At 40.0% G+C, this 25,064-nt stretch overlaps 2 protein-coding genes across 4 annotated transcripts in view; one reads left to right on the top strand and one right to left on the bottom strand.

Annotated features, from left to right (window-relative positions):
• Positions 1-257: 257 nt before the first annotated feature.
• Positions 258-19,651, bottom strand: kcp (kielin cysteine rich BMP regulator). Its single transcript, XM_016668172.1, has 40 exons — positions 19,104-19,651; positions 17,655-18,181; positions 16,821-16,893; positions 16,162-16,466; positions 15,906-16,080; positions 13,393-13,466; positions 13,152-13,245; positions 12,441-12,523; positions 12,262-12,355; positions 12,095-12,174; positions 11,909-11,994; positions 11,661-11,751; positions 11,023-11,122; positions 10,809-10,894; positions 10,259-10,352; positions 10,029-10,178; positions 9,831-9,937; positions 9,665-9,758; positions 9,385-9,558; positions 9,207-9,289; positions 9,017-9,110; positions 7,797-7,979; positions 7,536-7,706; positions 7,279-7,452; positions 7,098-7,180; positions 6,926-7,016; positions 6,759-6,841; positions 6,511-6,684; positions 5,464-5,643; positions 5,099-5,363; positions 4,209-4,291; positions 4,025-4,118; positions 3,107-3,280; positions 2,941-3,023; positions 2,742-2,862; positions 2,562-2,644; positions 1,585-1,684; positions 1,357-1,445; positions 524-626; positions 258-409 (listed from the first exon to the last, which is right to left on the bottom strand). The coding sequence occupies exons 1-40, from the start codon at positions 19,213-19,215 to the stop codon at positions 258-260; spliced, it is 5,262 nt and encodes a 1,753-aa protein (XP_016523658.1). The 5' UTR covers positions 19,216-19,651.
• Positions 19,652-21,882: 2,231 nt separating this feature from the next.
• The window catches only part of LOC103133783 (cadherin-related family member 5), an 11,758-nt gene continuing 8,576 nt past the window's right edge, over positions 21,883-25,064 (top strand). The window contains exons 1-7 of one of the 3 annotated variants that reach the window (XM_007545683.2): positions 21,883-22,184; positions 22,699-22,802; positions 22,889-23,103; positions 24,046-24,102; positions 24,188-24,280; positions 24,367-24,453; positions 24,537-24,647. In XM_007545683.2, the coding sequence (XP_007545745.2) occupies positions 22,739-22,802; positions 22,889-23,103; positions 24,046-24,102; positions 24,188-24,280; positions 24,367-24,453; positions 24,537-24,647 (627 nt within the window). In that variant the 5' untranslated portion in view covers positions 21,883-22,184; positions 22,699-22,738. Of the gene's footprint in view, positions 22,803-22,888; positions 23,104-24,045; positions 24,103-24,187; positions 24,281-24,366; positions 24,454-24,536; positions 24,648-25,064 lie in introns of all 3 variants that reach the window. The other 2 variants (XM_016668173.1, XM_007545686.2) reach the window with 2 other exon arrangements.

Below are 25,064 nucleotides of genomic sequence, written 5' to 3'. Positions count from 1 at the left end.
TATGCTGTTTGTTTTATCAGTACAGCTGTACAAAAAGATGACAGATCATCTCAGGGTGGCAACAAATTTGATAGCGGGATCAGTTACATCAAAACATTTTTTTTACAAAAATTATAGCATTTTTGAGACCTTGAAAAAACACATTCAAGTTAAAGCATTCAATGCAAACTGTTAACAAATGTATCTGATTTTGCAATATAAGTCTTATGGCAACATTTGTGGCAGAATTGGATACTACATATATATTCTGATTGGGTTCAACTCACTGCTGCACAGGTGAGAGGAGGACAGCGTTCACTCCGACAGTGGACGTCTCCAGACACACACATGCAGTTGGTGCATTCATCCACTTGCCAGTGTTCATCAGAGTGATACTGGGTTCCTTGATACAAACAAGACTCCCTTGAATCTGTAGCATAAGCACACATTAAAAAAGGTTTTACAAACATACACACAGAGGACTAAAATGAGACATCCAGCATGCAGTACAGCAGCAGCCTTTTTTGTTCGCTCCCTCAGACACCTTGGCATTCGTCGCAGCATTTTCCTGGGAGCTTTACTTGTGTTTGTCCATTCACACAAACTACAGGGGGACACTCTTCAGTGCTGCACTCAACATGGCCCAACTGGCGATACATGTAAAAACAACAAGGTATCTGGGTTATTACAATAATCATTACAATTATCAAATGAACACAGATGAGCTCTATGAAAACTTAGATACATTGTAAGAAAAATAACGATTCAATATACCAACGTTGTTTTCCCTGTGTTATAAATCTATACATGGTTGTACTGAATTTCTTTCATGCTCTGAATGTCATGATGTGTGGTTAAGGTGGTGAGGATGAGGACGCGGAGACCCAGGTAAGATGAAGAATGATGAATTTAATGATAATAGTCCAAGCACGGAACAACGGAGAACAGCACGGAGGAACAACTGACGGCACAAGGAAACAGGTAACGCTTGACATACGACATACGACACAACACAACGAGGATCCGACAAGAGACAAAGACAACAGGTGGGTTTAAATGCACACGGGGTAATCAAGGAATGAGACACACCTGGGAAGCAATCAACGGGGAGGACAGGACAGAGACTCACAGGGAAACAGGACTTAACACAGAAAATCTCAAAATAACTACACAGAAAAACACAGATCACAACACTGAAATTCAAGAAGGAACCAACATTGAAGTCGCTCAATCCTACATTCAATGATTTCTTTAGTAGAACCGCCATTCTGAATATGTTCTTGTATCAATTATTGTCTTGATGTTCTCTACAGCCAATTATATTTCTACGCAGATGTTAGCATACAATGAGAAGCTTACGTGTTGTGCCTGACTTACATTACAAACACATGTGACACAATCATTGTCACAGTCCTTCCAGCTGGCGCCGTTAGCGAAGCGCTTATCCTGACCCTCAATCAAACATTCTGCAGAAAAAAACAAAACAAAAAAAAAAACAAGATACAAAATTATTTGATACCTGAAATATATTACAAATACATACACCATTTTGTGTTCAGGTATAATGCGTGCTTGGTGTGATCAGTTTATAACATGAGCTCTCACCGTTGCACACAGGGCAGCAGGAATCTGGGGGAGTGAAATGTTCATCATTAGGGCAACTTAGCGTTGGACATGTTTGGTGCAGGCATGTCCACGTCAGGTCCTGCACAGAAAAGGTGTTAGGTCAATGCTTTAACCGTGACAAATACTTGTTTTAAAAAAAATCTTTTTTTAATTACTCTGATATTAACGCCCTCTTCAAGGTTACAAGAAAATGTCACATTATATTCTACTGTAAGTTCAAACAATGTGCAGTAACTTGCAAAAACATCCCCTCCTGTGGAATGTTTTCCTATGGTGTCACATTACAACTTCAAACTTAAATGTATTTAGTAGTGTTACAAAGAGTAGGGTTGCAAAACAGCATCTCAAGTTTTGGACATCTGAAAGAGCACTGGAGTCGATCTACTGAAAATAGGAAGAGAACGTCATAACTGCAAAATTTTGCCATAGATGGCCACCAGCCCAATATGTATTAATCAGAGAAGCAGCAAAGAGGCTAATGGTAACTGTGGAGGAGATGTGGAGAGATGCAGAATTAGGGAGAATTTGTTCACAGGGAAACATGGTGCCTCATTGTAGTTGGAAAATGAAAATAAATTCAGTTTGCTGCTATGGACATAGCCAACAGACGAGTCCAAAACTGAACAAGTTGCCCAGCAAAGAAAACATGATCTGGGATGGAAAAACAATAAAGCACATCGTCCTGAGCCTCCCTCCCACAGTGAAACATAATTGTGGTGGCATTATGGTGTGGGGATGCTTGTCTTCAGTAGCGGCAGAGAAACTGGATTCAAATGCTGCCACACTTTGCAGAATTTTCACTTCACAATTTTATGTTCCTTTTGTGGATTTGTCATAAAGACGTCAATTAAAAAAACTTCATGGTTGTCACATAAAAAAAAATGTGTAGCACTGTGTACCATTATCTCCATATTGTACCTGTAACACAGCAGACTAAATTGCTGCAGCTATATTACCTTGCACTGGCAGGTGAAGCAGGGGTCATCTGTTGCTAGCACCTCGTTGCCAATCAGTCTGCTTGTACAATTAGTGAGAGGCTCTAAGCACAAAAACAAAACAAAACAAAAAAAACAACGTGTCAGAGGCTCTGATCAACAGTGAAACAACAGTTTCTTTTACAAAATGTTAGTACTTACGTGCGCAGACGGGACAGCAGGAATCTGGTCCTGAAAATAAGATGTTGCTCTTGGGACAGTCTACTAGGCTGGGACACTGCTTCCTGTAACACTTCAGGTGTTGCTGTCCATCAGGCATCACCTAAGGAAGAAATAGATTGAATCACAACTAGATGGATGGATATGACCATAACGTCAACATCCCAAAATAATTTCCTACCTCACACGTGCAGATCTGACAGGGATCACTGGCAGGATGGAAACTGTCCCCTGGACCGTACACTCTGCCCTCAAATATGCAATCTTCTCCCAAACAAACAAGATAAAATTACCCCAAAAAAAGATAAAACATGTGACAAGCAAAGAAATCAAGTGAATTAGCTCACCAGCACACACTGGGCAGCACTCCCCAGGCACCGTCATGAAGTTGACACATGGCGATACACAATGTACTTCAGAGCAGGTGGTCACTCCATTCACACACATACAAGTCATACAGGGGGTGGAATCTGCAAACCAGCTGCTACCCTCCGCATGCTGCTCACCTCCATACATACAACCTGAAAAATAAAAACCTTTGTAGCACAATTTAAAAATGTAATTTTAAAAATATACCACCTTCTGAGGTCTGCCAGGAAATGTTCTTGTACTTTTATGAAACTTACAGTTTTTTTTTTCTTTTTTTTTCCCCCAGGAAATAAGGTTTCTGTTTACCAGGCACTTTTATTTAGTTTCAGAAGGTAATCTGAGTTTTGGGAAAGTACCTGATAAGCTCCTAGAAGGCAACTTCTAATTTCAATTAAAGTCCCAAGTTCGGTCTGAGAAGGCACCTGATAAATTCTGAGAAAGTTAAACTTCCCCCAAAAAAGATAAACTCTATAAGAAAAGAGCCTCCAATGTCCTGAAAGTACCCTTCATGTTCCAGAAAGTGGCTGGTTAATTCTTGAAAAATAACTAGCAAGTTTTATAAAAGTTTCATGAAAGTACTTGATAAGTTTTAAGACACTGGGAAATACCTGGTAAGTTGTAGAAAGTACTTAAGAAGTTCCAGAAAGTAACCTCAAAGGTCCAGACAATACCAGCTAGATTATGACAAATGACTGGATGATTTCTAGAAACAACCCCAGGGAAGTAAGTGCTTGGTTAGGAAAAGAATCAAATTAGAACCAGGAAATGACCTGGTAAATTCTAGAAACGTAACCTCTAAGCTTTGCAAAAGCCTGGACTGTATTCTGAAATTTCACCAAAAACTCTTTCTGACTTACAATACCCATTATCTTTGTGATTTATACTGGTTTGTTTACCTCTACAGTGGGGACAGCAGGAACCTGGATCTGTCACCAGGTGAGGACAAGACAGCTTGGGGCACTCCAGAGGTGCACACTGAACTTCACCTTTCTGCAAGATTAAGACAGAAAAGTATTTAAAAGAAATGATATCGACTTACAAGGAAGTTAAAGAATTAGAAGCCAAACTCAAAGTAGAAACCTTGCAGTTGCAGGTGGAGCAATGATTTGAACTCAGGGCCCATGTTTGTCCGTCAGTATACTTGTGTCCATTCAGCTCACACACTGAGATCACAAACATAAAGGAGACAAAAATCACTTCCTAACGAGCATTAAAATTTACTTATTAAATACTTAGGGAATTAACATAAACTTCTGGCTTTGAACTAAGCTTTTGCAAATAATCTGTATTATCACTCTGGCAAACAGCATATGGAAAAAATATATCTGTTATATCAATATGGCCTTTCTACATTGTAGTCTTAATTTAGTAAAGCCAATCACACAATTAGGACACAATTGACTGACATCCTTTATGTAGCGTAAATCTGTTCTGACACACCTAGGCAACCATCTCCTCCATATGGAATGCCTAAAATGCCAGAGACAGAACACATAAAAATGGCATTGCGGGTGGTGAGTCATTACATTTGAATATCCTCCTCCCAGAATTTCACACTTCCAGGCGATCAGTATCTATATTGTATACTCACGAAGGCAAGATTGAAAATTCACAGATAGACTCCTTGCACTTTGAGACTGAACAAAGCTAGTACAGTTTGAGATAGCTACCGAGTTTGCAACTGTTTTTGTTCAAGCAAATCTTTTAAAGTTCAGGCCCTCAGTGTTGGTCTGTCTAGTACATAAAAGTATATTAAAATTAACCAAAAGTATTTGATTGAAATGTAGGAACATTTAAAAAAAATCCAGACTTATGAAACCATAAACAACAGATCCTAACTTCTCAAGTTTTCTCGAGGAAATTCCAAGTCTCTCACCCGATGCCATAGATTTGGTGATTTATTTCCAGGTCGAAAAGCTATACAGAAATAACTCAGTGTGTTTTGTTTCTAAAGACATGTCCAAAATCACCTGTGCACTCCGGGCAGCACTGTCCTGGCTCGGTAACGGGCTGATCACATGGTGTCGGTGGACAGACGACAGGAACACAAGAAACTGTTCCTCTGACACAAGTGCAGCGCTCACAGGGACTGGACACGGATGCGAAGGTGTGACCTTGAGTGTGCACGACACCCTCATAGAAGCAGTCGTCACAAACAGGACAACAAGTATCAAAGGGCATGGGATGTAAGCAGTGAAGTGGACAGGGTCTTCTCTGACAGGTCACCACTTCATTCTGATCAGAAGAAAGGACGAAAGAGGAAGGTGACAACAAGAGGAATTTGTTCAATAAAACAGACGGTTTGATTGTTTTATGCAGAAAATGTCAGACTGACCAGACAGGTGCACGTCGAGCAGGGATCAGATGGTGATGTGAAGGTGGAGCCAGACTCGTGCTCTGCACCCTGATGGAAACACCTCCCTGTGCAGACAGGACAGCACTCCCCTGGAGGCATCACTGGATCTCTGCAAGCAGTGCTTGGACAAGATGTCTGAGCACACACCACACCACCATTCTGCACAAATAAATAAAGAATAGTAAATATTCTTAATTATAATACACTCAAATTTTGAAATGGTGCCTGAAGTGGTACCGTTTCTTTGTTGTAAGGTAACTGAGAATCTAGCTCTATATACATCAACAAAACATTTTGAATTGCAGGAAATATGTCAGATGTTAAAGTAAAAAAAAACAAAAAACAACAACAACCCCAAAGCAATGTAAGCTTAAAAGACAATGCAAAACTAAGATCAGATCACCAACAGTGACCTGTAGTCAAGTCGTAAGTTGTTAGGATGGCAGACCCATCATCCAGCTATCCAACAGTGGGTCCATAACCCACTCAGGAGAGTTCAGGAGAAGCTCATCTTGTTCTCCCAGAAAACTCACAAGTGCCATCCTCTCAGTTTTTCAGAAAGCTGCTGACTGGAAAAGACCTTGTGGTAAAACCCCAATCCAAACGGCCAAACATCAAGAAGGAAGCTCTAAAAAACGTGGTTGAATAACATTGAAGACACTGAAGATGTGGCCTGAACTCTGGGGAAGCCGACTGGCACCACACACAGTAATGTGACGGGTTGGCTCAATCACAGCCGTTCTATTACATTCCCAATATAATCACAATCAGCTCATTAGTTAGATACATTCACTAATACTTCTTCATCCTGTAAAAAGTAAGAAGAAATGGATGATGGAGATGTATAGAGAATGACTCCTAAAGTAGTGATGTGAATGATGCATCATGCAAGCAATTTTAGTAGTTTATTAAATAAAGTGAAAATGGATGAAACATGGTCAAAATGATGCAATTGGTCTTTATGTGAATTCCATCAAAAGCCCAATTGAAAACGCACAGACAGGTGAAAGTATACGCCTGTGTTACCAGACAGAAGCAGCTCTGACAGTGGTCTTCAGGATGTGGGAATTGCTCTCCATTGTAGCAGCCCCGGCCATTGAAGTTACATCCATCACACACTCCACACGCACAACCATCCAGAGCCGGGTGTTCACATGGTGCAGAAGGGCATCTTCGGGCCGTGCACACCACCTCTCCTCTCTGCAAAAACAAAACACGTAAAAACTGCCCAGAGTGTTTTGCATCAGTCGAACAGACGACATTCTCTCACGCACTGAGCACGTGCAGTCCTGGCACTCCTGTTCTCCCCCTGGGAAGACCTGGCCATCAGCATAGGTAACACCCTGGAAATGACAACCTCCATGCACACAAAGTGATGCTTCAGTCAGTCACTGAGTTGTGCTACAGAACCTGAGCTCTGAGTTTTTTATAAGATGGTTACCGTCACAGACGGGGCATCCACATGGGCTGGTGACAGGATGAGGACAGGGAGCTGCTGGACACGGTATCCTCAAACATCTCACTGAACCACTCTTTAGGTTGAATCCCCCCACCCCACAATGTATTAATAAGAAATAAAATACAACACAATTTTCTTTTAGCGAGGTTGGTACCTGGCATGCACATTCAGAGCAAGGGTTTCCTGGATCAGCAACGGACTGTCCATTGACGAGGACCACGCCGTTATAGAAGCATCCTGGCAAATAAAAGCATGCAGACTCGGTCACACTTATGACCAAGAGAACAGATGTAGAATTAAAAAATAGGGGAATTTGGATGAAAAAAAAAACACACTTTCACATTCTCCGCAGCACTGCCCAGGTGGTTTGTAAGGGTGGCTGCAATCTCCATAACAAGGTAACTTAGTGCAGGTGATGTCTCCTCCATAACAATAACACACACCACAGGGGTCTTGGCCATCAGCAAACTCGGTGCCATCAGGATATTCTTTACCGCGAAATGTGCATCCTGCAAGAAGAAAATTGAGACGTTGCTCCAAAAGCTGCTCCCTCTGCAGAGTGTCAGTGCCGTTAGAGGTTTTATTCTCTTACCGTCACAGGACCTGCAGCAGTCTGTCTCTACTGGGTGGTTGCAGTTGGACGGTGGACAGCGCTTTCTTTCACACTGCACAGAACCTTCGTGACAGACGCAGACAGCGCACGGATCCGAGGGATCCTCCCAAGTCTCTCCATTGGCTCGCTCTTGACCCTGGTGCAAGCAGCCTTGCCGGGAAGGATGTCGCAGATAAACAAAGCTGGCATAAACAGAGGTTTGTTTCTATCTTGCAACCTCAGGAGATGGTGAATGTGTACCTTCGCACGTCCGGCAGCAGTCCCGTGTAATGGGCTGAGAGCATGGAGCGGAGGGGCAGGGCTTACGGTGACACCGAACTGTCCCGTTGTTGCAGGCGCATGTTCGGCAGCTGTCAACCGGGTGGTAGAAACGTTCTGTGTGTCTAAAGGACCTTTGCTCAAAAAGGCAGTCTGATGGAGGATCTGAAGCAACATATATATAAAAACAAATAGCATAAACCTTCTCACTTCATGTACTTAATGTGAATCACAACATGCAAAGATGAGCCAAAAGAAAACGAATTATGATCAAATTAAAATGTATATTTGCTGTAAGGATGTCCATCAATTTGCACCTATTAAGCAAATTGATCAGTCAACATAGCAAACACACTTGGTGTGAATGGCATTGTGCAAATGTTTTAAACCACTCAAAATGTTTTTTTTTAATGCAATCACTCAGGAGCAACAGACTTTCTTGTTGCGTTTTGATCTGGTCTCAAGTGTTCAGTCAGCTGTCTTCCACAATTTTAAGTTTGTGAAGACATTTGAGACCCCTTTAAGAAAAAATAATCAAACCTTTAATTTGATAATTTCCCATTGAAAAGCAAAAATGCCATATTAAGAAATGTATATATTCTTATATATGTATGCATATATAGGCCAAAATCACACCTGAGGTTTTACCTTTTTTCTCTTTTATCTCAACACAGAAAGAATCTTAAAGTGGTTATTATCAAAAAAGGCTTTTTTTTAAATTTATTTATTTATTTTTTTACAAAGGATTAAATAAATATCAGTGTATTCAACATTTTTGTCTGTCATTTCACATTATTGCATATAACTTAATTTCTGAACTCATTTGTTTTGGGTTGTTCAAGTAAATAGTGCCTTCAGAAATATGTTTACCAACAAAAATTGTGAGGTGTTCAATATTTATTTTACCCAGGCATAAAGTTACTTCAGTTACATTTACTACACAGGAATAGATTTCTCAATGGGAGGATTTGTTTTTCACTGAATAATAGACTCAAGTACTCAAATGCATGAGACGATGAAAAGTAAAATCATAACCATTCTTTCCCAGAGTTTCCCATCATTGTAGGTCCTGAAATGTTTCTCTGAATCTGCTAGTTTGTCCTTAAAATTAATGTCTGACGGTTAAAGTAGACAGGTGTTGTAATGTTGTGGCTGATGATAATAACAACACATTCGCAACTCTGGTTATTTCACATCCTTACCAGGACACTGTGGGCAGCAGTCTCCAGGGATCATATTAGGATTGGAGCATTGCAGTGGAGGACACCTCCTCATTAGACATTGGACATTTCCATTCTGAAGCACAAGACAGATAGTTCAGTTCTAAGATTGGCTCTAAGTAAGAATTGTGTGTGCGTGTGTGTGTGCGTGTGTGCGCGCGCTAATTTGTACTATGCAACTGCATGTCCTGCATTTGTCCGTTGGATGGGGAAAGTCTTGTCCATTGGGATACTCCTTCCCAGCGTAGCTGCAACCTAGAAAGAAGAAAGTAAGTGGATGAAATCTTATTTAATCATATTTATTTATTTATTTTTTATTTACTTTGAGAAAAAGTACATTTTTTTTTCACCATTGCAGTTATTCTGGCAGCATGTTCCAGGCAGAGGGGCGTTACATCGAGCATGGGGGCAGCGTGTTTGATGGCAGTCAATCCTTCCACTCACACAGGTACACTCCTCACACTCACTCACAGGGTTAGGAAAAGCCTCTCCGTTCACAAACACACGATTTTCAAAGGAGCAGTCTGGCAATTAACAACAAAGAAGGTAATTCCGATGACTCAGACGCAGCTGCAGGTCAAGTTTTTTTTTTTTTTTTTAAAAACATTCACCACAATCTAAAATAAATACCTGGACATTTAGGACAGCACTCTCCAGGAGGAGTGTAGGAATTGGTGCAGTTTAGTGGAGGGCAGCCTTGTCGTTCACAGCGAACGCTCCCATGCTGAGGAGAAGACGGGAATTTGTCAGCAGGAGTAAAGGAAGAAATTGTTCTGTTCTGTGGTTAAGTACTAACCAAACAGGTGCATATGTGGCAGGGCTGGTCAGGGGTCGTAAATCTCTGTCCGTTGCTGTAAATTCGATGGTTGAAAGTGCAGCTGTCACAAAATTCACAACAGGAACCTGAGACAAGGAGATGTTTGAAGGTTTAAGATTCTCTATGAAACATTTGCACACATCCAAAGAAAACAGTCTCTGACACGCCAAGTCTTACCCGGGATCTTGCTGGGATGTAAACACTCAGCGGACGGGCACTGTGTGTTTGAACATAATGTCTCCCCGTTCACACAGGTGCAACTGGAACACGGACCCTCTGGTTGCCAATTGGAGCCGTCTTCATATTCTACCCCCTCCAGCACGCATGCTACAACACAGAGCAAGGTGCTCACTGATGAGTTGTAGCTCTGTTAGTGCGTGAGACACTGTGCGCTTGTGTGGAATTACCTTTGCAGACTGGACAGCAAAGATGAGGATCGATGGTGGGATTAGAGCACCGGACTGGAGGACATTTTTCTTCATAGCAAATTACGTTTCCGGTCTGGATCAAAAACACATAAATTCCACATATCCTTTGTTTTATATAGTTTTATACAGCATATTTGTTTGTGGCAGCTCTTCCATACATATACTTAAGACTTTGAATAAACCAGTTTGGTAATTGTTGCAACCCCCAACACGGTTGAGAATGTGTGGACTGCGTCTAAAAGCCAAGGCACTGCAAAGAAACCAACAACTCTAAATGAACTACAGCATTTTGATAAGAAGATTGGTCAGGTGTCTAGCTGAAAGCATGTCGATGACTAAATGTAAACTTCTGTTGAGAATTATATAAATAGTATAAAGTTTACATAATACACAGAATATACAAAATGTGCATTTTATATTTTTAAGGAAATGCACATAAAGTCAGTTTAAAAAGTCTTTCATAAATTACGAATTTTGGCAAAAATTCCAAATTGTGTACTTTCCTCTGGTGCATGCTGCACAGACTTGCCTTACACCTGCACTGCAGGCAGGGTCCACTCCCAGGCGGGACAAACACTTTTCCATCAGCATACACTCTCCTGTCAAACTCACACTCTGCAAAAACAACCACAAATCCATGCTAGTTTTTATTTATTTATTTTTTCCTGAGGTTTAAACCAGATAAAGTGAGTGTTTACATACCTGCAGGAAAGACATAATATGACAGATTTTTTTATTCTGACCTTTGCATATGGGACAGCACTCTCCCTTTCTCCTGACTGGATGACTGCAGTGTACTGTGGGACAAGAGGCCTCCATTCGTTCACAAGACACCTCACCTTCCTAAGAAACAGATTAGAGATGGGATCAAATGTTGCACACGCTGCTGCACGCTGTCACATATCTGTTATCTAAAAATGCATGACAGATCAACTTACAGCATCCAGTTCACTTAAACTCTTTAGAAGATAAAATACTCTGCCAAATGTAAACAAAACCCAAATGTAACAATTTTTAAAGCAAATTCTTTTGACTAAATTCAAGAACAAAAGCGGAGCAGCTCATATTTCATTTGTTTCTGTATGAGCAGTAATCTTATCAAGAGTGTTTATATTAAAATATATTGAACATTTACTCACATATCTATACAAAGAATTTGGCTCGAAAACAATTTGAAAATCTGTTTACTACCATAACACAAAACTGCAAAGATAAATTATTTCACAAGAAAAAAAAAAATCTGTCTCTGACCTCTACCTCTGATCTTTTTGCAGATTGGAAGCAACAGTGTTGGAATATCATTGTTCTAGAGCATCAGCAATTTTTTTAAATCCAGTTTCATAAGCATCACATAACAAAGAGAAAACATATTTCCACTTACAGAGCAGTGGCAATGTAGGCAGGGATCGGTCAGGGATGAGAACTTTTGACCATTCACATAGACCTCTGATTCATATTCACACTGTTCACATCTACAGATCACACAGCAGTCATTTTTAGATATAAGAATTAAAAAAAAAAAAGTGAGACGAATTGCTACAAACTTATTACCTGGACATTTGAAATCAATAGATGAGCTGACACAAATCAACTTTAAGTAATGTGCTTAAATTTATGAATGCTTGTTACCGAGGGCAACAGTCACCAGGAGGATGCACGGGGCTGCGACAAGTCAACGTAGGGCACTGAAGAGCTGAACACACTACATTTCCATTCTAGCAGAGAAAGGGAACATGTGCACCTTGTAGTCTTGCTCCTCATTTAATATTTTCATGTAAAGAAGAAAAACTGTTCATTAACACAGATACCGCATACCTCACATGTACATTCCTGACAGCGGTCTCCAGTAGGAATTACAGCTTTATTAGGGAACTCATGTCCATTCACACCACAGCCTACATGAAACACACACACAAATATAGACCATCCTTTCTATATTACAGTTACAGGTAAACAAACAAACAAACAAACAAAAAACTCACCTTGACAAACTGGACAGCAGCTATTAGGAGGAGGAGCAGAGGGGTGCTCACAAGGGGTGCTGCACTGCTCCCTCTCACAGTGAACATGACCTTCCTAATCCCAGAAGGAAACAGAATTACATAAAGATAAAGACTGGAAGTAAGCTAACGCCAAGCAGATAGTTACTTTTCAACCTCACCAAACAGGAGCACAGATCACAGGGATTCTCTGCTGACCTCCATCTGGCTCCGTGGTCATGTCTGACGCCAGAGTGGGTACAGCCTGCAAAGACACACTTAAGGTTATGGTTCTTCTGCGTCCAAGCATTAAGTTAGTTAAAAATAATATGCAAATCCTGAGATTAGCGCTTTGTTTCATAATAGAAAGATGTTTTTAAATGCTAGATTATGAGAAACTATGTATTCAGTAAATGGCCTTTATTGTGTCGTGCTTTATCAAGTCTGAGGACTCCAAAGTACTTTACACAACAATCTGTCACTGACCCGCTTATACAAACATTCACACAATGAATTATGTACACAGCATAATTACACTATGTCAGTTTTATATTTATTTATTTTTTTACATTTCCACATCTTCTTACGTTAAACTACAAATTTGAATGTATTTTCCTGGAATTTTATGAGATAAACTAAAATGCTACAGATGGTTTTGTGATGTCTATTTCTTTAGAGAACTGGAGAATGAGATGAAACCCATTGACTCTTAAACCCGTAAAGTATAACATATAATTCATGGAGCTAAAAGCTAATTGCTTTTACAGTATTTATTTTGTACCAAAGGTTTGCTTCAAACAAAACGTACCGTGATAAAATAAAAATCACATCATCATAGAAACTAAAGTGTCGAATTTGTGTTGATTTTCGTATCCATTTTTAAGCACAGTCACCTCTGCACTGTTGGCAACAGTCTCCAGGCGCCGTCTCCTGCACTGTGCAGTCTACTGAGGGGCACGGCAGCGGAGGGCACTCCCTGTTACCTCCCTGGTACCAACAAGACATTTATAACAGACTAAAGTAGGCCAGTATATCATATTTGTACGATGCATTGACCCAAAAACAGAACAGACTGTACAAATTTTTTTTCTTTTTTTTTTTTTTTTTTGTGAATGCCATGTGTGAAAGTCTTACCTTACATGTGCATGTCTGGCAGCCATCGAGAACCTCATAGGATACATTGTGAACTTGACTGTCTGTCTCGCATCCTAAAGATGACACACACTTTTAATGTTTGAGGGTGTTGAGAAGGCCTCTGGATTTAAGCTGGCAATGATCGCCTCAGAGTGTCCGATCAGAACACCTATTAGCATATATGGATGCGGAACAGATGTGGATGTGGAATGAATCAGGAAGAGTCCCGTTCAATTTGTACTCTTTATATCCTTTCCGACAGAATGTACATGAAGCAGGTATACAAGTGCGTGTGTGTGTGTGGTTCTGTAAACAAACAGAATAATACAAGCCAATTAGAACCACAGTTACAACGGAAACATAGAAATAAAGCAAAGCTGTAAATACACTATACAGCTAAATAAATCGGCACATTACCTCTCTAACCGAAACATAATAGCATGAATGATAACAAAACTTACAGGTTTATGAACGCACACAGTCATTCAGCTGCTTCTTTGCTGCCTTTTTTTCTATCTGTGGGGTTACCGAGCTGCACACCTGTGTTGCGTTCAGGGTGCATAGGAAATCTCCTACACATCCATACCCTTTTCTACAGAGGGTCCAACTGAAAATTCCAGCTGTTCGATTATGCAAAGGTAAAGAGTATAACTGCACAACTGGGTAAAATAATATAGCCACCTAGCACTTTGTCCTCATCTGCCTCCACAGATTTTGTTCTCCTTATGTTCAAGCATACCAGAGACAGGTTGTAAAGCTCTATTAGGACCATAAAGTTGCTAGAGGTGAAACGGGCCCAAGAAGACATTTCTAGAGGTTTCCTTATAAAAAGAGAAGTCCATCGCTCTAATAAGGGCGCTGAGAAAATCTTGTAAAAACAACAAAAAAATATCGCAGCACATCAAAGCCCTCATCAAATGTCATTTGCACTCATCTACGAGATTTCAGCAGTTAATTACTTTAATGACAGCACTCCAGAGGACAGAAACAATGTGTTTGTTTATGTGAGAGCAAGAACCACAGAGTAAGGCATGGGCTGGTGGGACTGCCTACTGCGGCAGTAGCCAAAAGACATTTCCTCGGCAAAAACATGCGTGAGATCAAAGTATGTGTGCATGTGTGTATGTGTGTGCTGTCTATCATTTTGATGCCACTGGCCCCTCTAACCTCCAAGAGGAGGACATTTAGGAAAAAGATTAAGGGTGAGATATAGAGATATACAGTCTGTTTAACTCCATAGAGCAGTGATAATCTCCCATCCAGATCCTAATCTCCACATAACCAGCAGAGCTAGAAAAAGACTTTTATTCTGAACAGCGAACATCATCAGGACTCCTGCTGAAATCAGATTTTACATGCCCCATCGGTAAATGTGTAGGGATCCAATGCTGGATCATCTATATAAACTGTCCATTAACTTTTAAGGTTTAAGTTTTTCTAATACATATCCTAAGAAGGAATATCGATTATGGAATATTCAAATAGTGTTTGAAGCACGTAAAGGATGCTTTAAGTTGTTCTTAATGTTAAAAGTTCAATTTAAACAGCTAGCACAATTTACTCAAGAATAATTTACACTGTGCTTGTACATTTTGATGACAATGCAGCAGTGTTTTATCTTCGCCGTGCAATCAGTCTCTCTCAAAATAATCTTTTTGTTATCATAAACCAATTAAATTTGACCTCTTATCAGTGTTTCCGCCTCTCACATTTTGTGTAGAATTTCACTGCGCTCACAAAAGCCCAGTTCAGGCACATTTTTACAACAAAGCAGCAGTTTATTATTCTGACAACTCGTCTGGGTCTAATAGTTAAACCATTTAATCGCTGAAGAACGTTGCTCTGTTGTTTTCAGATTCTCTCATTTTAGATTTAGTCATCTGAAGGTTTTTTTTTCAAACTCCTTATGTAAGATTCAGATTTAAGCATAACATGTTTCCAGTATGGATCTACAGTGGTGAGTAGCTCCGAGCAGTTCTGCTTCACCCCAGTTAAACCCAGATGAACACTGTTCTAACACTGTAAAATTGTTAACAGTAACCTTTATAACATACTGAAGTGGGCCAGTACATCATATATGTATGATGCATTGACCCATAACAATTTGTTTAGCCAGAGGATGACCTGATTCATATGATTTTAAACCAAATCAACTATCCAGACTGAAATACTGGCTTAAATACTGTGTTGGTGTGGGTGCTAACCAGTACAATCAGGGCCATATACTTATATGTAGGTATATAAATCACCGAGCCATAAGAAATTGGGTAACTTTGGGAGTTTTTTGTGTTTAAGTGTCCTGGGTTTGGGGGGGATAGGTGCAATGAAACTTGGTTTGGTGTTAAAAGGTCAATACAAAACATGCGTTTCAATTCTAACAGCGTTATAATTACTTTAAAGAGCCAATCCTCTGAAACTCAACAGCGTTTTTAATCTGGACCACTATAATAAAAACTTCAATGTGCATCCTTGGCTGGAAATGATAAATAAGGCGATGAACAGATTTAAATTACCTCCATCTCTTTTGCTTGTTTGGCATGTGACCTTTCCAGAGGAACACAAACACACAGTGTTGGGGTCAGCCTGCCAGCGCCGGCCCTCCTCCACTTCATGTCCCTCCCATACGCATCGCCGCCTCACACACTCACATCCCTCCAGGTAGTTTACACGGGTTTGTAGATCTTGGTTCTGGTACAGACCAAGAAAAGAAAATTGTGTTAGGTTTAATACTTTTGAAAAAGTAAAAATATTTTTGGCTCCATTGATCACCTGAGCTTTGACCATATCCAGCATACGGGCCATCTCTTCCAGCCTGTTCTCCAGTACCCCCAGCCTGTCCACTCTCTGCTCCGGAGAGTCAGATTTTACCCCACGAGGAGATCCTGGAGGCCCCAGAGCTGCAGCCCTCTGCTGCTGGTCTGCCTGGACGTCCCCGGGATAATGGTCGATTTCCTCCCACGGCCTGTTGTTCGTTTGATGTTTACTGGGTGAACCATCATGCTGGAACATTTGACTGGTGTCAGTTATGGAATTTGGACCATGTGTGTCTTTGTAATGAGGCAGAGGCAGGTCATCTTGAAGAGGAAATGGGCCATGTGTGGGAGAAAAGGAAAGCAAAGGATTACTTTTTTTTTTCTACTTTTTTTTTTATTTTAAATGAACAGTAGGACAACTCTGAACCCTAAACAAACATCCTGGAGACCACAAAATGAAGACCCACACAGGAATAACAAACAGACTGGCCGTGGAACTTTTTAGTTAAAATGCTGGTATGGCAATACAAGTACAGCAAATAAACAGGCTGAAAAAGTGAGAGAGAAAAAATGCTATAAAAAAATATCAGGGGGATCCCACAGCAGCCAAAGGCAAACTACGTACCAAATCCTGTCAGGAAACAGATTTACATTCAGGCTTTTTAAATGTTTCACCTGTAATGTTGTCACAGCTCCATGGACGTCTTACATATGCTTCCAGTGATAATTCAGCTGTCTTCAGATATCCCTGCATAGACACAGAAACCATTTTAAATGTTGTATTTTACAACCTCTTCCTGTGATTTTTTTTATTTTTATTTTTTTAAAGTTTTAAGACATCTTTAATATTTATGCTTGCAGCATGTGTCTTCAATCACTCAATATCAGAACTCCTGGAACACTGAAGACAGGCCAACAAAGTAAAATTAAAAATGTAAAAATAACATAGAATTAATTCAGTTATATTTTGTTATTTCCTTTAAACCTATAGGCATGGAAAATCATTCATGCACACCTTGAAACTTTTCACGTTGTGTCATGAGTCCAAACAATGTGTTTAATTGATGAAGTGTGACGACAAGGAACTATTGTTGAAAGAAAGCTGTGAGAGTTTCGCCACATCAGGTAGGAAATACAACTAGTCCTATGTCTAGGACTAAGACGAACTCCTAGTAATAGACATAGGACTAGGAGCATTGGTACCTGCATGTAAGGAGCGTGACATGCAGGACATTTCTAGAAGAAAACAGCCATGCAAAAACTCGAGATTTGTGAGGAGGTTCATCTAGCAAGACAATAACACTAAAAATAAAGCCAAAGCTAGAACAGCATTGTTTATATCAAAGTCCATCCATGTATGCAATGGTCTAGACAAAGTCCAGACCTAAATCCAAGTAATACTCTTCACTTCGTGTTGGTCTGTGAATGGATGTGATGGACAAAAATGTGACAAAATTTGAAGGGAATATATTACTGAAAGGTTCTCTGCTATATGTGAATGAAACTCACAATAAATTTGCTGTCTTTTTTCCCCGGTGTGCTCCCAAGAGCAATGACAACATCACGCGAAACGTCCAAGCGGATCCTGTTTTCGCTCTTTATTCCTATAACAACAGGTTCTTGGCAATCGGCGTAAAATACCAATCTGTCCGGCTCCAGGCTCATGGCCAACTGCACCCATTCGCCGCCACGGACGGGATTTCTCTTTGGAAAATAAAATCTGGCGAGTGATACTCCAGCAGAGTGGTAGTCCAAATGCAGAGAGTTATTGATGGTGGAGGAGATGATTTGGAGTACAGGCGAGGTCGCTGAGGAGAGAGAAAAGAGGGTAGCACTGGATCCTGATGCCTGACGTCCAACCAAATGCACTCCGATGCTGCCCTGAAAGTTGGAGTGCAGGAAGTCGGAGTATTCCTGAGGGAGGATCAGGTAAGCTGCTCTGTGACGTATTTTATACATCAAGCCGTTTGGACTCTGCAGTCTGGAAACACCGCTTCTGTGCTGAGATAGGTTTAGTGCTGACAGAAGGTCAATTGCTACAAAGAGAGAAAAGAGAGAGGAAAAAAATATCAATCTACACAGCATCAGGGCATGTGAATGAAGACCCAGTGGATTCTGGATCAGGATGTCAATGAGTATTATGACAGTCTCATGTCTGCTTCATAGACATCTATCAGTCTGATCTGTACGCTTGGAGGACCATAAACACCATGTAAGAAAACATTTCCACTGTCAAAAGCTGTTCCTATTTAATAAGCAGGAACACTTGGGTTGGAAGCAGATGAACATGTCTTGCACTTTACAAAGCTCTGACAGTTGTCTTGTCAGCAGTCTATCCCTTGAGGGAAACAAATATATAATTTGGTGTTGAAATATTTATTTAAAATGGTCTCAGTTAAAAGGCCATTTAAATTTATGATAGACTAAATTCTAATTGGTAAAATTTAAAGAAATACCATGCATCTATCTGTTTGCAATCAATCTATGAAAATAAGTTTCACTGTTTGAATTGAATTATTGAAACAAATTAAGCCAAAAAGATAGAAATGTGAACCTGTGCACTGACAGCAGTCTGTCACATTCAGCAGTGGACATAATGATATATCTCAATAGTGCGTGTCTTATTATAAAATATTACTGACTCAGTAGGAAATGTTGACCTTTACATCTATATTGCAAGTAATGACTTGGATGTAACGCCTGATGCATTTTACAAAATATATCTATGATTTATTTCAATATAAATGACAGTGATCCGTTCTTTGGATGAATTTGCTTTGCAGCACTGTCAATTAAATCAAGCGTTATAAACATAAAATACTTCTTATGTGATTGCAAAGGTTTTACTTATTTCCTCAGCGCTTGCTTTAAATTGCGTTAAATGTTAAACTTTCACACTTACACTGACTTAGATATTAAAAATTCCTCTATTTGATTGCGACTCATGCAGAATCTCACCATCTTCCCGGTTCGGGGCAGAGTGTCCCCGCAAAGACATCACAAACGTCCACAGCAAATGCAAGTTGAGCAGCAGCAGCAGCAGCACCGTCCTCAGTTTGCTGCTCTCCATTCTTCAGGACCGAGAACATGGATCAAAACCCGACCAGTTCATATGAAGAGTCTGGCGCTCATTGTCCTTTTAGCCCGATCGGATGCCACAAAGTGCAAGCTGGCACTTCTCAGCGCTCCTCCGCGGCGGTCAGAGCTCTCCAGAGAGCGCGCGGAGGGAAACATAAAACATCTGGATACAGGCAGGGCGTCACTTTTCTGCAGTCTCACTCTGAATCCCCCTCGGGGCCTTTGTTTCACCATTTGCAGTAAATTGAAGCACGATAACAACTTTTTCTGCATGTGTTCTTATAAAACGAAGGAATGGGGGTGTCAAAATGTAGGCGTTTAGGTAAAAAATGTTCAGGTGCTTAATCTGTGGGAGGTCACTAAGTCATTTTCTCTGTGCTCAAACAGGGATGTCTCTGAGTACTTTTTTTGTTCCCTAGTTTTTTTTTTCTTGCTTTCGCCTATTTTTTTTTTTTTTTTTTTTTTTTTTTTTTTTTTTTTATGCAGGAGGGGAAAATAACTTGAGTCTGTACCATTCAGTGGTGTTGATTTCCTATAAGACCCCAGTTCTGGAAATCAGCTAAAACCTGGTCTGGAGACTGGAGGGGAGTCATGCTGAAGAAGAATATGTTGAGTGAATGTGTGCACAGGCAGAGACAAGACAGAGGGCGGAGATAAACACAGCCTGGTCTCACTGCTTTTGGAAGCAGTCCCTGAATGCATCCCACTGTGCACCAAACCTCTTCGGTCTCCACAACAATTCTCCCAGATCTTCTTGATCATTAGGAGTCCTCAAGCAGCAAATGTTAGACTTTACTGGTAGAAATGTGGCCATATATCTTGATTAAGTATTGTGTAAGGGATAGCACTTCAAAAACAGCCAGGTGTTTCCTCTTGGATTCCCAGAGCAGAGGTTCTGTCATCGCTCTGATGTCAGATTGTTTTCTCACAACATCCACTGCAGGAGATCTATACAATATGGTTGGACCCGATCTAAGATCTTCCCACTCTCTTTCCACATACCAAACAAAACCTCATCTGTGACTCATGCCTCTTGGACTGTAATAACACAATTCACCCCCTACCCCACATGGGCTCCAGAGGTTGCATGTTTTCCAACATAGATCCTTTGAAGTGCTTAAAGCTTTTAGCCTATGGGGGCTGATTGAGAATTTAGATAAAAAGGTAGACTAGAGATAATGCTGGAACCTACCGTAGAATCACTGAGAAACTAAGAAAAAAATATTTTCAGTATTTTGCAAAAACATTCATTCCCCTTGAATTTGTTCATGTTTTATCATGATACGACCGCAGCCTTCAAATTCCTGAAATTGATCAACATAAAGAAGTGCAGAGTTGTGATTCTTGAAATTAGAAATCTGAAAAGTGTGGTGTGTGAGATGGAGTCCTTACTTTATAGAGTCATCTTTCAGTGCAACTACAGCTTCAAGTCCCACTGGATATGTCTGCTCCCCTTGTGCATATTTAGAAATTGTATGTTTTGATGGTTCTTATTTACAGAATATCTCAAGGTTAGAAAAACAGGAAATTCAAAATGTTGCCACAGACTCTAAGCTGCATTTAGGGTTGGACTTTGATTCTTATTTGATCTAAATCCCTCCATTTCGGCTCTAGTTGTATATTGATGCTGATAGTTATACTGGAAGAAGTGATGATTTTTATTTTATTTATTTATAACTTTATTCATGTCCTGTGAGGTGTGTTCATTGATCTTCCTTATCTTGTTTTTTTCACTGATGTTCTCCAGCAGTTTTCTGAAGCCTTCCCAGAACAACTGGATTCGTAAATAAATATGACAAGAATGTATTTTTATAATACATACATGTATCCAAATGCCCATGTCTCTATTACTCACACTTTAATGGCGGTTTGTGAAATTAATTCATTTATCACAATAAATATATTAATGTTTGAAGCTTAATGTGACTAAATGTGAATAAGTTCAAGGGGTCAAGCATCTCTCTCATCCTTCAGCCACATCTCTGCTGACATCCAGTGGTCAAGTCTGGTCACAGTAGATCGATATGCATTTCTTTTTACTCGTATGATGCAGTCACCAAAAGTGATGGATAATTAAAAAAGGACCAATCTGGGAAATCCATGTCTGGAAAAAAAGACATACACAGTCAATTCAACCATTTTCCCTCCTATAACTAGAAATCTTCAGACACTTCAGTTTTCCCCTCTCACAAGTCTCCACTAACCAAAATATTTCCATGGAGCCAGATGACAGCCATTTATCACAGGGTTCTTTAAAGATATGCGCAGACATGTGTTTTGTTTCTTTGTGTTTGCATGCCTGTGCATGCTGTGACAAGAGTGTAAAGGGATGTAGGTTAATCTTCACAAGATAAACAGCCGCCATTTGATAGCTAATCCCTTGTCAGGTTCCATTAGTTTGTCACATGCTGCTAATTGAATAAATCCAGCAGGCAAAGGCTATGCGAAGTACAAAGACGTTTGTTATTGTGAACAGCACCTTGAAATAGGCATTAATTGTAAATAAAAAGAAACAATGCTTTGTTGTGGAGCGAGATGTAAAGAGTTTCTTGGCTTTAAGAGGTCAAGTGATAGGCAAATCCCCTACATTCACCCCTGGCCTGATCTTTGAACCTGCAGTCAGGTTCTTGCCACCTCTAATCTGATTGGAGTCTTCACCAGATAAAGCCCCACCTTCAGTTTTCAGCCTCTGAGCTGACGTTTATCCCAGGTCACACAGCATAAGCTGTCGTCTGCTCTTTAATGTGTAGGGAGCCTAGTGGGGGGGACTTAGCTTGTGTGATTGTGACATGCAGTTTAATCTTCCACTGGCCATTGTTTATTCCTGAAAGCATCTTGGTACCTTTGCTCCCTGTCTATACTGACTTTTGAGCATTTCAGGGATCAAAGATGTTGGGTCCGTCACAAGTCAGAAGAAGGTGGAGGCTGACAGGGAAGCCGCAAGGGATTTGACAAGAACAGGTCAGTCAGCTCAAGTGTTGTAAACCGCGTAGACGGTAGCACATCAGATGCAGATAAGTTGGGCCAGTAGTGGCAGGCAACTGAATGTGATTACAGTTTTACTCCATCAGGCTGGATAAAAAAGAATACAGATAAGTACGCAACATAAATTCCTGATAAAGTCAATGAAACTGGGCAGAGCATTAAGACATGAAGTGTGAGAAATAAATACCAAGAAATTGTTTGTTTGTTTTTTTAGAAATCATCAACAGATATTGTGCCTAGTTAGTATATATAAATTAAAAGTTCTGAGCAAAAGGGAATCAGCAAGAGTTGTGAAGTCAGAGCAAAATAGAAACAACAGAAACCCACTTAGAGAGGATTTGAGATAATTACATAACAGAGAAGTCTGTGTTTTTTTTCTTTTGGACTCCTAATCTGAAGATGATTCTTAAAACACATCCATGAGTGTATTTAGTAAAGTTTGTTGACAAAAGATGGACACATGGCATTGCTTAGCTAGTTGTGTTTGCAGTCTCTGCTCTCTTTACACAACGAGAAGAAGCTCCTGAGGAATGGCCCTGGCGGAGGCGACTCTTTCAAGTCTGCTGGTCCTGCTTAGTCTGCACACAGTTGCAGGTATGGCCACTTTGCAGTCAAGATTTCTGAGAGCATCTCATGACGACGCATCTCCTAATTCACTGCTTTTGTGTCTGTTTTGTTAGGTATGTCTGGCTGGTCTGAATGCTTAGATGGCCAGGATGTGTTGGCAAAAATCAAAGAAAACAGCCTCACGGGAGACACTGTCGCCGAGTTTGTGGCAAACACGGACCTGAAAGGGGTTCGGTGGAGTCTGTCTGGGAGGGATGCTGACTGGTTCTACTTAGACGGAAGAAACATCCGGCTGAACACGTCAGCTGAAAAAGTTCTTGACCAAGAGGTAATTAGATGTGTTTCCATTAACAGTATTCAAGCAGTTTTGCGACTACCTTAACAGAAAATACAATTAAATTGTGATATTTGTTATTTTTGCAATCTTAATCATGATATTTATAATAGATTGGCATCATAATGAAGGAGTTGTATGGAATTTTGGAGTAAACTGACAAAGAAAAATTCCTTCAACCTTGTCCTCAGGCCTCACGTTTTATCTTGTCAAATTGCTCCCAGACAAGCTGCCTTGAAGTGGTCCCAGTTGAAGGTCAACCAGATTAGCTGTTTCTCCCTCTGGCTTTCACTCTCTTTACACCTGACAATTTATCTCGAAAATGCATGATAAAATAAAAGTTATAGGTTCCCTGAACAGTTTCTGTCTTTTAATCTTTTATGGAGAAAAGTTCTGTTGTCATAATGTCACTGTAGTTTTCAACTTTTGACGCCTGTCTGTCTTCAAGGTGCATTGGTGTAAATATATTACTTTTGATCTTTATTCTGACCTTCTCCTGACAGTTACCTTTGTAAAATAAGATTCTTTTCATCCCTTTTAACCTTTTACCAGCTATGGCTTTAGCTGAAGGTGACAAATGAGCCAATCTTAACTGATATTTATTTTAGGTTATTATTCTTTGTAGCTAATCACATGTGTGAACTTAAGAACAGTGAATGCTGAAATTGAATCAAAAGGTGTTATTTCAGGGTTCCACACATTTTTCTATTTTTACATGTTCTTTTTTTATTTTGTAGAAATTAAGCACGGCTTATTTTGTTGGTCCTTTAATGTGTTTGTGTCTGATTCGATCCTCTGATTGTTTTCAGTTGACATAAGGTTAAAGTTAATAGTTACGTTTCATTTTCCACAAGGATTTAAACTCCTTGTCAATGTTGAAAGTGTCACAGGCATTGAAATATATTTCAACTTCCACATTTGTCCTTTCTCTTCCAGACTCTTGGTCCAGTCTTAATGGCGGAGCTATCATGTTATGAGGAAGACATGTTTCAGGTTCATTTTAAAACATTTTTCTATTTTGTGATTCTCCTTATGATAATGCAAATTAAAACTTGAATGTGTTTTGGTTTTCTTGTAGACCGTTTACAGAGTCATGGTGGAGATTCTTAATGAGAATGACAATTTACCCATGTTTTCAGAAAAAAGTGTACAGTCACTTAGGTTGAACGAGGTATGAGCACAAATTTAACCTTGAGATTTAAATCGATCTCTCAGGTGAAGGGTGTTTATCTGCTTATCTGTCTCTGTTTTATCCAGCTCACTCCAGTAAATGCTGTGGCTTTTACTGTCCAAGCCTTCGACGCTGATGATGATAAGATACTTTACTCAATTGACCAAACAAGCGTAAGTTTGACATTCGAACCACTAAAATAAATAAATACAAGAGAAACCAGTCGTTGACTGTAGATTATGTTTCTGTGTTACAGCCTGACGCCGAGTACTTCAAGATTGATCGGCCAAACAGTGGTGAGGTGATCCTTTCCAAACCGCTGGATTACGAGACTAAAACTCAGCTCACTGTCACCATCTACGCTTCTGTTCGTAACATTACTACTACTATTTTTCTTTCTTAATGAATGGCTTTAGTTGATTCAAAGCAGTATAGGCTTCTTATCCCACTCAAACGATGATGGAGTTTGACTTACACATGCTCTGACAGCCATGGTCAACACAAAGATCAAACTCATTTGGGGCTTTTAATTGTACATTTGAGACGTTCTGTTCTTCACGTTGACCAATTATACAAAAAACAACCTTTATGATTGTTTTAAGAGAACTATGGGCTAAGCAGCAGCAGTAGCAGTGGCATAAAAACAAACCATCACCATTATTACAGTACCACCACTAAGCCTGACAGTTAACATTTCCACAGTTTGACTCCTCCCAAAATACTTCATGTCATTTATGGAAAAATATCTAAATTGTTCATACATATATATATATATATATATATA

Source organism: Poecilia formosa, unplaced genomic scaffold (assembly GCF_000485575.1).
Source record: "Poecilia formosa unplaced genomic scaffold, Poecilia_formosa-5.1.2 Scaffold13, whole genome shotgun sequence".
In the NCBI taxonomy this organism is placed as follows: Eukaryota; Metazoa; Chordata; class Actinopteri; order Cyprinodontiformes; family Poeciliidae; genus Poecilia; species Poecilia formosa.
This window is presented reverse-complemented; position numbering and strand designations above follow the sequence as displayed.